At 38.2% G+C, this 16,209-nt stretch overlaps 1 protein-coding gene across 4 annotated transcripts; it reads left to right on the top strand.

Annotated features, from left to right (window-relative positions):
- The first annotated feature begins 399 nt into the window (after positions 1-399).
- On the top strand, positions 400-15,782 carry abcg2d (ATP binding cassette subfamily G member 2 (JR blood group)). Of its 4 annotated transcripts, none has more exons than XM_061770857.1 (16): positions 400-528; positions 1,939-2,161; positions 5,221-5,280; positions 5,373-5,487; positions 6,429-6,526; positions 6,621-6,778; positions 7,053-7,204; positions 8,460-8,561; positions 8,639-8,889; positions 10,289-10,371; positions 12,425-12,514; positions 13,556-13,677; positions 13,756-13,910; positions 14,462-14,551; positions 14,623-14,729; positions 15,336-15,782. In XM_061770857.1, exons 2-16 carry the CDS (start codon positions 1,991-1,993, stop codon positions 15,481-15,483), a joined length of 1,902 nt encoding a protein of 633 aa, XP_061626841.1. In that variant the 5' UTR covers positions 400-528; positions 1,939-1,990; the 3' UTR covers positions 15,484-15,782. The 4 variants fall into 4 exon arrangements, with proteins under 4 accessions (XP_061626841.1, XP_061626840.1, XP_061626839.1 ...); XM_061770856.1 differs by having other exon boundaries at positions 6,374-6,526; positions 7,116-7,204; XM_061770855.1 differs by having other exon boundaries at positions 6,374-6,526.
- The last annotated feature ends 427 nt before the right edge of the window (positions 15,783-16,209 follow it).

Genomic DNA, 16,209 nt, shown 5'->3' with positions numbered 1-16,209 from the left:
GAATTTTATGACAATAAGGTTGAAATATTGCAAGATTAAAGTTGCAACATGATGTGACATAACTGGTAAATGGAATAATTTTGTAAGGATCAAGTCCTATGTTGTGTGGAAAATAAATGTAACTTTAAAAGAATAAAGTTTAAAGATTGCAAGATATTATGTTAGGAATAAAAACAAATTGCAAAATGATGTGACAAAATTTTTTGTAAGGATCAAGTACGATGTTATGTGGAATAAAATAAATTTAACTACAAAAAAAAAAGTTATTTAGAGCTAGAAAAGGTTAAAACCCAACTGATCTTACTCTCATGGTGTCAAGAAATGTGACCTAGCAAAACCTTTTAAGTACGTGAAAGTGTGAGACTGTTTTGAGATTGTGTGTGTGTTTGTGCATTAAGAGCGGTGCGCAAAGGGTTAAAGCAGCATACTGTGACGGTGACCTTAGTCCCTGAGCTCTCATAAGATGCTGGCTAGGATGCCTCGCCGCCTCCTGACCAGTGCAGCGCCATTCACTCTCAAGGCCTGCAGGTGAGTTTCTCCTCCGCTTTTTACTCTTAAGAAACACAACGGCTAACTTGAGACCACCTCCCTGCTGTTGATTTGACTTTGTTCAGATGCATGTGTCTGCTTTTTGTTGGAAGTTTTGTTATATATATTAGGGCTGTTGTATATAAATGATATATATATATATATAAATTATGGTTGTGGGATGTATTTTTATTCAGTCTGTTAGTCTCATAGTGAGGTGTGCACAGTGCATTTTGTACTTAAATGTCCAAAATATGTTTAGTAGCTCTATAAACATTGAAAAATTTATCAAATATCTTTACTACATTACTATAATATACTTTCAGCTACAGGCACATATTGCTTAAACATGCATTTTTGATAATTTTTTCATTTTACTAATGTGACAAGACACACATGAATATATATATATATATATATATATATATATATGTAAAATTATAAAAAGTAAAATTTTTACTTATTTTAAAAATGTTACTTGCCCAAATAAACAGACGAACGTGTTAGAGCGAGTTCAGTTTTTCCTGAATGTTCAATAAAGTAGAATTTAAAAGTGGAATACAATAAGATATTGATATATCGGATACATTTTATAGTTTGAAAAAATAGTCTTAGTGCATGCTTTTCCTAGCACAGTATAAGATTTTTAGAGCATTCAACAGCATCGCGTAGCATTAAATGCGAGTCACGTGCAAAAATGTTATGTACACTTTACAGGATGATATAAAATTAGTTCTAAATAGTTCACAAGTACTCCAGGCGGCAAAAGTCAATTTGCATTTGTATGTTTGCAATCAGCCCCAAGCTTTGTTGTACGTTTAATGCTTTTAACGTTTGTTACCATTTTCATGGAAAACAGTATTATTCACATTATTCATCACACTACTTTCATGTTCATCCAACAATATGTTATTAGTTAAGCTTTTCTGTTCATTTTGGCCATTTCCAGGGGTCCTTAAAAGACGTTTTTTTTCCCCAGAGATTTTGTCCGATTGCTACCAAATTTGAACCACTTATTGAACAGATGGGTGACACTGAATTGCCAACGGTTATAATTTTGCGTCAGCCAAGTTAGATGATTGACTGGCTGTAAAACATGAAACTAATAACTCAGCTCTACGAGGTCAGAGCTACTTTCATTTAGGATTATCCAAAAGTGGCTTGGAAATGTTTGAAAATTGAGACCCCTAAGACAGTTTCAATTAGCCCCGTGAAATTTGACAGGCATCTCGATCATGAGTCGACCCACAAAAAAACTCCCGAGAAGCCAAGACTTAAGACACAGGAAGTCTGCCATTTTGGCTTGAAGCCGACATTTTAGGGTCATTTTTTTCGCCATTACCAGCGAACTAGAAGAGATTTTGTCCGATTGCTACCATGAGTAAACTCCAAGCGTATTTCCGCTAATAGTGTACAAGATGGAGGAAGGCTGTCACATCAACGTAGCGATGCTTGACGACATATGCGTCAACGGCGTGGTGGGTTCCAAGGTCGCCACGGTCACGGAGCAGCCAGCCAAGCAGCCGTGCGGGTCCACCGTCAGCTTCCACGACGTCCGTTACAAAGTTCACGTGAAGGACGCCTTCTTCTGCAAAAACACGTCAAGTCCTCGCCTGATACTACTGGACCTCAAGTTAGTACATTTTTTCGGACCCTCTTATGTGTGTGCGTTGGTGGATTTGTATGTCAATGGTACCTTTTGTACCATCATATAACATCATTTTACTCTTCCCAACTCCATTAATCCCAATAATTTGGTTTCATTCATAACTACATTAATCCTTAGAATTTGGTAGATTGTTAATAGGAAAAACAGTAAAAAAAAAAAAAGACAAAAAAATAATATTCTTTTCCTAGGTCCCTCCTGGCTTTGTTTTCGTGTATGTGTTTACTGCTTTCTGACCGTTTGTAACAGCATACAATGCTATTTTATTCTTCCCAACTCCATTAATCCCAATAATTTGGTTTCATTCATAACTACATTAATCTTAATAATTTTGTAGATTGTCAATAGGAAAAACAGTAAAATAATTTTTTTAGGTCCCTCCTGGCTTTGTTTTCATGTAAGTGTGTTTGCAGCTTTCTGTCCTTTTGTACCACCATAAAATATAATTATATTCTTCCCAACTCCATTAATACCAATAATTAGGTTTCATTCATAACTACATTAATAATTTTGTACATTTTCAATAAGAAAAACAGTCAAATATTATTATTTTTTTTAGGTGCCTCCTGGCTTTGTTTTCATGTATGTGTGTTTGCAGCTTTCTGTCCTTTTGTACGAGCATAAATATAATTGTATTCTTCCCAACTCCATTAATAACAATAATTTGGTTTCATTTATAACTACATTAATCTGAATAACTTTGTAGATTGTCAATAAGAAAAACAATCAAATTTTGTATTTTATTTTTTATTTTTTTTAGGTCCCTCCTGGCTTTGTTTTCGTGTATGTGTGTTTGTGGCTTGCTGTCCTTTTGTACGAGCATAAATATAATTTCATACCTCCCAACTCCATTAATCGCAATAATTTGGTATATTTGCTCCCCACAAAATTGCAGTTCCCTGCTGGGTGTGTTTTCATGAATGTCTGTCCTTTCGTACCAGCCTAACGAGAATTGTATTCCTGTTAACTACATTGTTTCTAATCATTTTGTAAATTATCAATTCAAAAATATTGTGAGTGATTTTTTATTTTTATTGTTTTTTTAGTTCCCTCCTGGTGTGTTTTCATGTGTGTGTGTTTGTAGCTTTCTGTCCTTGTTTACCAGCGTAAACTATGAATTCATACCTCCTGACTCCATTAATTCCATAATTCAAAGAAAATCATACTTCTCCGATCGGTGTTTTCATGAATGGGAGTATGTGTGTGTGTGTGTGTGTGTGTGTGTAGCTTTCAATCCTTTTTTTATAAAGTACAAAGCGTGAATGTGTGTATGTATGTGTGTAGCTTCCAGTCCTTTTTTTAATAAAGTATAAAGCATAGAATACTGTAGAATTTCATGTCTCCTAATTTTGTAAATTGTGAATGAAACAAAAGAGTGAAGTCCTTTTTTTAGCTTTCTGTCTCCTTTTTGTAACAGCATAAAACACAACTTGATACCTCTCAACTCCATTAATTCCAATAATTTGGTATCGTTGGTTCAAAAAACGGTTTGTTCCATGTGGGGTGTGTTTTCATGAATTTCTGTCATTTTACACCATCATAAAATGTGATGCTGGTACAAAATCTGTAAAAAGTTCTAGCTAGCTATATGTTTTTTTTTTTCGTTTTTTTTTTTTGTTTGTTTCCCCTTTCTGAGTGTGTTTCAGAATGTGTATTTGTGGTGTTCTGTCCTTTTTGATGGACCTCAAGTTTTTTTTGTTTTTTTTTAATGACCCAAGTATGAAGCCTGCGTCTTTTAACAAAATAAAAAATATATAAATAAATCACAATAAAATCTGACGTATTACCTCCTAATGCCTTTAATTACAACACAACTTGTCAAATGTCAATAATTAGCTGTTGACAATTAAAAAAATGTAATAGTTGCCATACCTTTAGTCTTTACAACCAAAACAAAAGTGAATGCGCCACATTTACATTATACTTTCCTTCTGATGGTAAATGTGTGTGCGTGTGTGTGTGTGTGTGTGTGTAGCAATTCCCATGCAAGGATGAATTATTCCTTACATTAATCATATGACACTAAACATGGTTTCTTGCTTATAATCTCTCAATAAAATCGCCGCCTGCCAGGGAAAGGCATTAAAACGGCATCACGTGACCCAGAGCCAGGCTTGCAGTCAATCTTTTAATTCCATTTTTTTACACTACACATTACGTGTAGTGTGTGTGTGTGTGTGTGTGTGTGTTTGGTTTGCTCTCGCTGAACTCTTTGGCCACTTCCACAGTTGAATTAGATTCAATACAAGAACTGTAAAAAGAAAAATGGAATAGGCTCCAGCACTCCCGCGACCTTTGTGAGGATAAGCGGCTCAGAAAATGGATGGATGGATGGATGGATGGTCTTGCCCAACCTTTACTGAGCCAAGGCAAATATTTTTCATCAGAAATTGGCACATGGCTCACCACAAGACAAAAATGTACAAAAAAGTGGATACATGTCACTACATGCTGCTGGCATAGATAGTTGAAGATACGTTATTTCCAGCAATTCATTGAAATCTGATATTTTCCCGCAGCACACCTGATGATCTCTCATATGGCACACTTAATTTGACAATATGTTAAATATTAAATTTGTAGTTTGCAGCAATGCTGCGAGAAATTATCGTCATTTTTACAGTATCAATTCAATTCAATATGGATTATTATTGTTTCTGTCTGATGAAAATCATTTGTCAATTTGTAATCTTCAGTTACATAGGTTTTACATGCTTTTCTTCTACTATATACATTGTTTAGTTTTTCTGTATTGTAATATTATCATGAACATATTGTGATATTTGATTGTGAATTACCACCTATCATTTTCAGTTGGGTTCAGTTCAATACCATGGCAACGATACCAATTGTATCACAGCACAGCGTTTGCATGATAATCGATGCGATACATCATGATATCAATATAACTAAAGGTTTATAGAAACAGATTTTGACTCAATTGTGGCTAGATACTGTATGGTGCTAAGCAACTACATGATGCATCGCAATATCAATATTTTGCATTGTTTGGTTTTGTCCTACAGTGGTATCATGAGGCCCGGTTTGAATGCAATCCTCGGACCTACCGGAAGCGGAAAGTCATCGTGAGTGCACCTGACTTAAAAAAAAAAAAAAGAAAAAACACACATAAATGTCTGCATAATAACTGTTTAATATTTTTGATGTCTTTCTGTAGTTTTTTGGATGTTCTCGCTGCGAGGAAGGATCCCTCCGGGCTCTCGGGGGAAGTTCTAATCGACGGAGCGCCGCAACCACCGAATTTCAAGTGTCTGTCAGGCTATGTGGTCCAGGTATCTTTTACGTCAATTTGTTATTAGCAAAAAAAACAGTTTTGCTAGTAGGGATGGACATTTGAGTAAATGTCCATGATTAACCACAGCTTCAATTATATTGTTATGTAACTAACGAGCAATTAATCGAATGTTGATTTGAAAAATTTCAGACTTTTCCAAACCTCTGTTCTCAGGCCGGTGGTGTATTCCGGATATTAGAGGATATTCCGTACCTAACATACGCATTTTCAGAAGGAAAGACTAAATCTATAATTGACGGCCTTCGACGTAACTAACATACACGTTTTGTCAACACTGAAGACAAGTTAGTCTTAAATGTTAGCATTTTCATAATGCTAATTGAGACAGTTTGTCAAAGACAGTTTTGTCTTCTCGGGAAAATTCATGATTAATTAATCGATTCATTGTCTTCTTGTGAAATGTGAAAAGCCCAGGGGATTTTCCGTAACTAACATACGTGTTTCCGTAAGCGTCTTCCGCGAAACTAATGTACGCATTTTTGCAAATAATAAAGACGATTAAGAGCCTTCAACAAATCTAACATTCCTGTCTAATAAGCATCAACGATTGTTAGCAATTGCGTATTAATGTCACAAGATGGTGGCCAAGCGCTTAAAACGAAGAGGCTCATAAAGCACTAGCCATGCTTCTCGCATGTACACAATCATGAACCCATGTTACATAAGCAACGGTATTAAGTAGTTTCATTATTCAACCCATACAAACCACCTTCACATCAGGTTCATCAATAGTATTAACTAGCAATAATTGACATGACATACATGGGCAAACAAATATGCGCACTGGCACTTTACACAAATGGTATTAAGTCATGAAACTCTTTTTTTGGCATTTACACACACTAGTTTTTCCTCTATACTAGGAGGACGTGGTCATGGGTACACTAACAGTGAGGGAGAATCTCCGTTTCTCGGCAGCGTTGCGTCTGCCCACGTGCGTGTCGGAGCGCGAAAAAGAGGCCCGCGTCAATCACCTCGTCGCAGAGCTGGGTCTCGCCAAGGTGGCTGACTGCAAGGTGAACCATTTCATTATAGAGAATAATTTTTTTCAGCAGGGTGATTTTTTTTTAAATTTTTTTTATAAATGTTCCTGTGGTGGTTTTTTCCCAGGTGGGCACGCAGATGACTCGCGGCATCTCGGGAGGCGAGAGGAAGCGGACCAACATCGGAATGGAGCTGATCATCGACCCTCCCGTGCTCTTCTTGGATGAACCTACCACAGGCCTGGACGCCAGCACAGCTAACTCTGTCCTGCTGTTGTTACGAAGGTAGCGACTCAAACCATGCAGTACTGTTGGAATACTGTGCAAAAAAAAAAAGTCGCTACTTCTAAATTTCTTGTTTTACCAATGCTATAATGACCACATGATCTTAGAATATCAACTAGAACCTTCTTTCAGACGCCTGTGTCATGTGCAGTCGAGAAAAAAACTTGCTGGTTGAATAGATGTAACCTTGAGTCAAACTTTGCCAGGGGTACGAATAGTTTCGGGCTTGATTGTATCTATCGTTTTGTGTTTGTACTGACTTGTATGGCTACAGGATGGCCAACCGAGGGAGAACCATTATCATGTCCATCCACCAGCCTCGCTACTCCATCTACAGACTCTTTGACTCGCTCACCTTGCTGGTTGGAGGCAAGATGGTGTACCATGGACCGGCGCCAAATGCGTTGGACTACTTCGCAAACATCGGTGATCACTTGGTCTCGCTTTTTTTATTTATTTATTTTATTTTTTTTAAGCAATAAGTGTGACTCCTGCCAAGGCCCAACGATCCTAAACATGTCATCCATTTGACTGAAAAACCCTGACTGGCAAAGCCGTACTGTTCCGCTCTCGTCTGGTTGGTGGTTGTGCCACTTGGCCCGAAAGAAAGAAAGGACTGTAATGACAAAAAGAAGACAATAAATTCCTGCATCTGCACCATTCATAGAATCTTCCCTTAAAATTTCTCAGTGAAAATGAAGTCACAAAATAAATGGATGTATTTTTGTAAACATTGCAAAAAGACATTTGATCAGCAGAAAACATCAACGACAAAAAGTGTTCTATGAAACGAACACGAACGGATTTAGTTCCTCCCGTGTTTATTTTTGTCAACCTCAAATACAATTTAGTCCTCAACAAAACCGACATATATTTCCATAACTTGTCTTTCATGAAGCTACCAAGCACATATCTGTACACATCAAAGATTTAGTGAACCTAATGCATGCGTTTTCATAAACATCAAAGGCAAATAATTCTTCCACAAACCTAACATTACGTGGTTTCAAAAAATCAGAAACAATTAATATAACACACATTTCTCATAAAAAATGTAATTTAATTTAGTCTTTGTTTTATTGAGCACTGAAGACTATATTCTTCAACGAATCTAATGTACATGTTTTTGGAAATATGGATCCATTTGGAATCTTAACTGAACCTAGCGCAGATGTTTTCATACGAATCCAAAACAATTTCATCTTCAACGAACCCAACATAAACGGTTTCTTAACAAATACAATTTAGTCCTCAACAAAACTGGCAAACATACATCTTAGCGTCAGCATCAAAGATGATTTAGTCTTTAAATAAACTAACGTGCACATTTTTGTAAACATCAAAAAGTTTAGTCTTCAGAACAAAGCCAATAAACATTAAAGACAATTTAGCCTTCAATGAAGCTAACATCTGTAAACATTAAAGACGGTTCAGTCTTGTCATGGCTTTGGCCAGTGGGGTTGCCCAGGGGTCAAATTTTGCTCTACAAATCACCTTGCCTTGCCTTCAATGAAGCTAACGCGCACATTGTCATAAACATCAAAGGCCATTCAGTCTACAATAGACCTAACGTACACGTTTTCGCAAACTTTTAAAGACCATTTAGTCCTCATTTAACCGAGCATACAGTACATGTTTTTCTAAACGTCAGAGAAATTAAGTCTTTGGCTTTGTCTTTCAGGATATTCCTGTGAGCCCCACAATAACCCAGCCGACTTTTTCCTGGATGTAATCAACGGAGACTTCACTGTCATCAGCAGGTCCAAAGTCAACCTTCCTGAAGGTGATGCCCTGATGCGAAACAATTGTGGCCCTCGAGCCAGTAAAGTTTGGTCTAAACCTTCACGTTTCCTGGGTTAGATTTGGACTTGGAGCAGGCGACGAGCTCCAGGAAGAGCATGGAGGAGCGCCTGGTGGAGGAGTACAAGAACAGCAGCTACTACAGCGACACGCTCGCCCAGTTGGAGCGCATCGCTCAGGATAAGCGGCACTCCCCGCCGTCCGCCGCGCGCACCGTCACCTACAACAGCTCCTTTGTCCACCAGCTGCGTTGGGTGCTACGCAGAACCTTCCAGAACCTCATGCTGAACCCACAGACATCTGTGGCACAGGTACACACCTCCACCTCTAAACAACATTGGATTCTTAATTTTGGAGTTAGCTAACTTAACATTTGTTTTGGGTTTTTTTGTAAACGTAAAAAGACAATTTAAGTCTTCAACTAATGTGACTTTCATGTTTTTGTAAACATTACAGACTATTTACACTTCGACGTACTTGAATTTTGTGTTTTCGTAAACATCAAAGACAATTTTATGTTCGACCAACTGGACTTAAATGTGTTTTCTTAAACTTCGAAGACAATTTAGTCTTCGACCAAGTTCACTTTCATAGTTTCGCTCAAAGAAAATGTATACTTACAGTATCATGAACTTGACTTTCACGTACTGTAACAATAAAACAACAATATAGTCTTGGATGAACGCGTTTTTGTCAACAATGAAGGCAATTTAGGCTTTTGAGGAACCTAACGTTTTTGTAAACAAAAGACAAAAGACGTATTTAGGTGAACATCAAAGACTTCAATGAACCTAACATACATGTTTTTATAAACGGTACATGTTTTGGAAACACATATTTTGCGCATATTGTAAACACTGAAGACCATTTAGAATCTTCATCAAACATCAGACAATTTGGAATCTTCATTGTACCAAACACATGTTTTCATAAACATCAAAGATGATTTAGTCGCCGATGAACCCAACCTGGCCCGCTTTTTGGTGGGATCAAAGCCTTGAGAAGTCTCCTCACTTTAACAATTATTAACAGGCAATTGGGCCCAGATAAAACCCCATAATCCACCCAGCGGGGATCTGGACGGCGTGGGCGCCGTAATCGGCTTTTGTGACTGCTGTGACCCGACTCTTGCCTCCTTTGGGCCTGATATCATATCTGCCCCCCCCCCCCCCTCACCCCTCCCAGCATGGGCGATGCATCACATGACGGTGTTACAATCCGTCACTCCAGCGCCTTAGATCTTATTAGCTGATCCCTTCACCCTGGGAACCGCTTAGTCCTGTCATAATGTGTCAATTGTTGGGATTAAAATTTGTCCTTTTTTGCTTTTCTCACTCTCTGCTGTCAAATCCCCACTCAAAGATCCCCTCACCACCACTGGGGGTGGGGGTTACTGTCCGCCCTGCCACCCTTGTATAGAGTTACTATTGGATAAAAGCAGAAAAATCAGAGGGACAAAATCTTAAATCTCTGGTCTTGACCTTCAAATTTCAAGTTATTGTGGCCGAAATCAAGCAAGTTAAGTCGAGTCCCCACGAGTCAATTCATTATTTGGTTTAAGCAATTTATAAATCAACTCATACAGTCTTGTGTTGCATGTTTGCACTCACTATGTCGGACTGTCGGGTGTCTGCTTGTCTGTCCGTTCCGTGGTGAGATTCTCCAAAACGAATGTTCGTAAAAGCTGCATTTGTGTCAATGTGTACGCAGGTGGTGGTGCACATTATCCTGGCTTTCATTGTGGGGGCCATTTTCTTCAGAGTCAAAGATGATCAGAGCGGCATCCAGAACAGGTGAGCAGTTTGCACGTGAAGCGTTCATCTCGTTTGTACAACCCCCAATTCCAATGAAGTTGGGGCATTATGTTAAACATAAATAAATACAAAATACAATGATTTGCAAATCATGTTCAACCTATGTTTAATTGAATACAAGATATTTAATGTTCAAACTGATAAACGTTATTGTTTTTAGCAAATAATCATTAACATAGAATTTTATGGCTGCAACATGTTCCAAAAAAGCTGGGACAGGGTCATGTTTACCACTGTGTTACGTCACCTTTTCTTTGAACAACATTCGATAAACGTTTGGGAACTGAGGACACTAATTGTTGACGCTTTGTAGGTGGAATTCTTTCCCATTCTTGCTTGATGTACAGCTTCAGCTGTTCAACAGTCCGGGGTCTCCGTTGTCGTATTTTACGCTTCATAATGCCCCACATATTTTCAATGGGAGACAGGTCTGGATCTAGTACCCGCACTCTTTTACTACGAAGCCAAGCTGTTGTAACACGTGCAGAATGTGCTTTGGCATTGTCTTGCTGAAATAAGCAGGGGCGTCCATGAAAAAGACGTTGCTTGGATGGCAGCATATGTTTCTCCAAAACCTGTAAGTACCTTTCAGCATTAATGGTGCCTTCACAGATGTGTAAGTTACCCATGCCATTGGCACTAACACAGCCCCATATCATCACAGATGCTGGCTTTTGAACTTTGCGTCCATAACAGTCCGGATGGTTCTTTTCCTCTTTGGCCCGGAGGACACGACGTCCACAATTTCCAAAAACAATTTGAAATGTGGACTCGTCGGACCACAGAACACTTTTCCTCTTTGCATCAGTCCATCTTAGATGAGCTCGGGCTCAGAGAAGCCGGCGGCGTTTCTGGGTGTTGTTGATAAATGGCTTTTGCTTTGCACGGATGAAGCGCCAAACTGTATTTACCGACATTGGTTTTCTGAAGTGTTCCTGAGCCCATGTGGTGATATCCTTTACACATTGATGTCGGTTTTTGATGCAGTGCCGCCTGAGGGATCGAAGGTCACGGGCATTCAATGTTGGTTTTCGTCCTTGCCGCTTACATGCAGTGATTTCTCCAGATTCTCTGAACCTTTTGATGATATTATGGACCGTAGATGATGAAATCCCTAAATTCCTTGCAATTGTACGTTGAGGAACATTGTCCTTAAACTGTTCGACTATTTTCTCACGCACTTGTTCACATAGAGGTGAACCTCGCCCCATCTTTGCTTGTGAATGACTGAGCAATTCAGGGAAGCTCCTTTTCTACCCAATCATGGCACCCACCTGTTCACCTGTAGGATGTTCCAAACACGTGTTTGATGAGCATTGCTCAACTTTCTCAGTCTTTTTTGCCACTTGTCCCAGCTTTTTTGGAACGTGTTGCAGCCATAAAATTCTAAGTTAATGATTATTTGTTAAAAACAATCAAGTTTATCAGTTTGAACATGAAATATCTTGTCTTTGTAGTGTATTCAATTAAATATAGGTTGAACATGATTTGCAAATCATTGTATTCTGTTTTTATTTTTGTTTAACGAAACATCCCAACTTCATTGGAATTGGGGTTGTAAATTGAGTCAAATCAGTTTGTTTTTGTTGTTGTTGTTCATTTCTGGTTCCAGATTAAAGCTAATATTTTTTTGTTTTAGGACATTCTAAATTGAATGATCCCAAACCTTGGACATTCTCAGTCTGTCTCTCTTTTCTCCTGGCTCGCGCTTATTGCTCTGCAGTAACAGTACGTGTAGAAAAACAATCAGCACAAAATCCTGCGATATGGCGAATAATCCAAGATGCATTTTCGCTTTATTCGCTTAAAAAAAAAAAATAAGAAAAACTATACATCCCTCTACCGTATGGCGCAATGCAGCATTGCATTCATTCCTATGGGGACTCGCTAATCCTCTTAACGTGGGCACAAGCTGGTACTCACAAGGCCAGCCAAGCACATCTGTGACCTCAACCTGTGTCCCTCGAGGACGCCACTTGGGGTCACAGAGTGCAAAGCGGTTCTCACGTCTGTCTTCTTCTTCTTCTTCCAGGATGGGGGCGCTCTTCTTCATCACCACCAACCAGTGTTTCAGCACAGTGTCGGCAGCCGAGATCTTCATCGCCGAGCGCAAGCTCTTCGTGTATGTTGCCATTTAAGAATTGTGTGTTTTGAATATACAGGATCCGAGTCATGGAAGAACCCCTCCACCCCCACCAAAGAAAATATTTTTGTAATAATAATAGTAATAGTTTCAACTCCAAACTATGATCCCAAAACATTCTGTCATTTCAAACTCAATGGAGTTTGAAACAATGGAGTGAAGTGATGAAGGATGCTGGCGTATATGTTACCTTTTTATGTCTCAGAAGTATTTTTAGTCAAAATGGATGTCTATTGTCGTACTACAACTGTCGCAGACAAATTCCTTGTGTGTTTTTTTTACATACTGTTACAATCTGATTCTGACAAACCTAAAATATGTATTTCATAAACATCAGAGACAATTTTAGTATTCAACAAACTTAAAATAATTATTTTTTTGCGAACATAAAAGACAAGTTTAGACTTCGAAACACTATTTTCGTCAACATTACAAAGTATCGTTTGAGTAGTTGACAAACTTAAAATATTTTTGTGTAAACATTCAAAGACAATTTTAGCCTTTGACAGACTTAAAATACGTGTTTTCTGAAATATGAAAGACTTATTTGAGTATTCAACTAACTGTAATTTTTGTTTTTGTAAACAATACCAATGACTACTTTTCTTGTTAGCCATTTTCTGATGTGTTGGACTCAGTGGTGCATCGATAGCCTCATTTCTTAAAAACATAGTGACTATGTCGCAAACTTACTGTACCTTACAAGCTAGCCGTTAGCGGCCGATCAATTTCACCACTGCACGGCAGCAGTAACAATCCGGAACTTTCTCTTCGGCTTTCTCCGGAGTCGACCCCGCGGTATGTAGGCCCACCACTGGGGTTTTCTGCCACGCTACTGTTTGCCGTCAAGTTGGCCGACCATAAGTTCGGTCATTCCATCGTTTCAGAACAGCACACAAAAAATGAGAGGAGGGATGTTTTACAGCTAATAGTTGCAGTTCTGTCCTCCAGACATATTTGCGAATGGCGAGCGTTTTTCTGTATGCGATGTGCGACTGATTGATGCTGTTGTTGCCGCAGACACGAGTACATCAGCGGCTACTACAGGGTGTCCGTCTACTTCCTGTCCAAGGTGTTGTCCGACGTGGCCCTGCGCACCGTCACCTCCGTCATCTTCAGCTGCGGCGTATACTTTATGATCGGTAAGACCATCTCTCCCAACAGTTCAATTTTCATTTTCTCGTTTTCATTCTTCTCTGTCGATTTTGGACCTTGCTCAGGGCTGAAACGCAGCTTGTCCGCCTTCTCGGTGTTCACGCTGACGGTGACGCTGGTGGCGTACACGGCCACCGCCATGACCATGGCCATCTCGGCAGACCAGACGGCGGTGGCGCTCGCCAACATCTTCATGACCATCACCTTCGTCTTCATGATGGTGAGGGAACATCCACACGGAAACGCACCATTATTAGTGTTGTCGTGGTATCATCGTATTGGATCACACTGTATTGCCCGTGAAGCTTTTGATAATAATGTCGTCATACTATTTTCTGAGGAATTTTTATTATTCTTTTTTTTAAGTTACGAGACTTAAGTCGGAATATATCGACGTCTCGTGAGAATAAAGTTGCAATTTTACATTGCAAATGAAATTGTAAGGCGGCACAGTGAGCGACTGGTGAGCACATCCGCCTCGCAGTTCTGAGGACCGGGGTTCAAATCCCGGCCCCGCCTGTGTGGAGTTTGCATGTTCTCCGCGTGCCTGCGTGGGTTTTCTCCGGGCACTCCGCTTTCCCCCCACATCCCAAAAACATGCATGCTAGGTTAACTGAAGACTCTAAATTGCCCGTAGGTGTGAATGTGAGTGCTTTGAAAACAACAATCAACATTTTTGCTTATTTTCTGACATGTTACGGACCAAACCAGTAACTGAATCATATTCAGTTTATATTTGTAGATTTTTTTTTGCAGTCATTTTGTTTGTAGATCTTCTCAGGTCTTCTGGTGAACCTTCCGAGCATCATGGACTGGCTGGCCTGGCTCAAGTACTTCAGTATTCCTCGTTACGGACTCGCCGTAAGTCGAGCTTGACGCAACAAACGTCTCTTGGTCTTTTTGTCTCTCACTTTGGACTTTTGGACCTTCAGGCCCTGAAGGTCAACGAGTTTGTGGGGTTAAAATTCTGCCAGAACGCCAACATGTCCGCCGCCGTGACCAGCTGCAACTGCAGCGTGGCGACCACCGTTGGACTGACGTGAGTAAAAAATAAAAAAAAAAGTACAGTGTGTAAATTAAAACAAACTTGCCTAAGTAGCTCTCTAAATAACTACATTATTTTTACTGTTAATAAATATTTAAATAAAAATGGAGTGCCCAGTTGTAAAGTCTTCAATAATAAATAATAAACTCATTTTTAAAAAATAAAGTGGTAAATTTACAAGAAAGAGGTTGTAATTTTCACGACGTAAAAATTTTTATTTGATGGGAATAAAGTGGTAATTTTAGGATAAAAAAGGTTGACATTTTACAATCATAAAAAAAGGTAATTAAGGTTATTAAAAGGTAATTTGACGATCATAAAGGAGTAATTTTATGGGAATGAAGTTATAATTTTACTAGAAGTTGTAATTCTACAAGAATAAAGTTGTAATTTTATGAGCATAAAAGGGTAAGGTTATAAGAATGAAGTTGTAGTTTTCCGAGAATAAAGTGGTAATTATAAGCGCATAAAGTTGTAATGTTTTCAAAGATAAAGTTTGTAGCACCCTTTTGAGAATCACGGGTAGAGAATGTAGTGACCAAGTAGCTTTTTTTTTTTTTTTTTTTTGGGGGGGGGGGGGGGGGGGTGGTTTTGTTGCAGATGTACCGGGGAGCAGTACCTGGACTATCTGGGGATCCAGTACGGCATGTGGGGACTGTGGGAGAACCACGTGGCGTTAGCCGTCATGCTCGTGGGCTTTCTGCTCATTTCCTACCTGAAACTTCGCTACATTAAGAAGTTCACTTAAAAAAAAAATTGTTTTTGTTTTTCAATCATATAGAAGAAAATTGTACAAAAAGTTCCATTTTAAAATGTTTATTTAGAAATATTCACATTGGATCCCTTATTTTAAAAGTAGATGTGATTTCTTTTTCGTATTTGTCACTCGGATTTTTTCTTTTTTGTATTTACCTCAGCAGTAAACATTTGTAATTGTAGATGAAAAATTAAATCAGTATTGTTTTTGTATTGTTTCAAACAAGTTGTACAATTATATTCATGTATAAATGTCATTACGAAAACTCAAAACTGTTTTGTTTCTTTTGTTGTGTCTTATTTAAAATGTATATTAGCCGGACCTAAAATGTATTATATTTATGAATGATATTTCAAAGGATCTAAAAAAAAAGAACATATTGTATATATACTGTAAATACATAAAACTATATTTAAAACATTTAATAATCAATCAAACAATATCAATATTGTATCAAAAACAGGATTCAATTCAATATTCATTACAACACCAATAATGTATTAAATAAATAAAACTAGAAATAGATTTTACATTATATTAAAAATTATATACTATAATAGAAATAAAATCGATAAAAATGATATACCAAACATAATAACCTAAATTATGTATTAAATACGTTTATACAATAACATTATTGCACAATATATACATTGTATTCAATTTAATATTAATAAACATTGTACCACAAATAATGGATTAAATTAAAACATTTTT

This window comes from Phyllopteryx taeniolatus, chromosome 4 (genome assembly GCF_024500385.1).
Source record: "Phyllopteryx taeniolatus isolate TA_2022b chromosome 4, UOR_Ptae_1.2, whole genome shotgun sequence".
NCBI classification, from domain to species: domain Eukaryota; kingdom Metazoa; phylum Chordata; class Actinopteri; order Syngnathiformes; family Syngnathidae; genus Phyllopteryx; species Phyllopteryx taeniolatus.
Note: the sequence above shows the minus strand (reverse complement) of the source record. Positions and strands in the feature narration are given on the sequence as shown.

Coding starts and splice junctions, on each gene's coding strand:
- abcg2d (XM_061770855.1), top strand. CDS start 1,947: ATGGAGGAAGGCTGTCACATCAACGTAGCGATGCTTGACGACATATGC. Junction 7,205..8,459: donor GGACTACTTCGCAAACATCG/GTGATCACTTGG, acceptor TTTGTCTTTCAG/GATATTCCTGTGAGCCCCAC. Junction 13,911..14,461: donor TCACCTTCGTCTTCATGATG/GTGAGGGAACAT, acceptor TTTTGTTTGTAG/ATCTTCTCAGGTCTTCTGGT.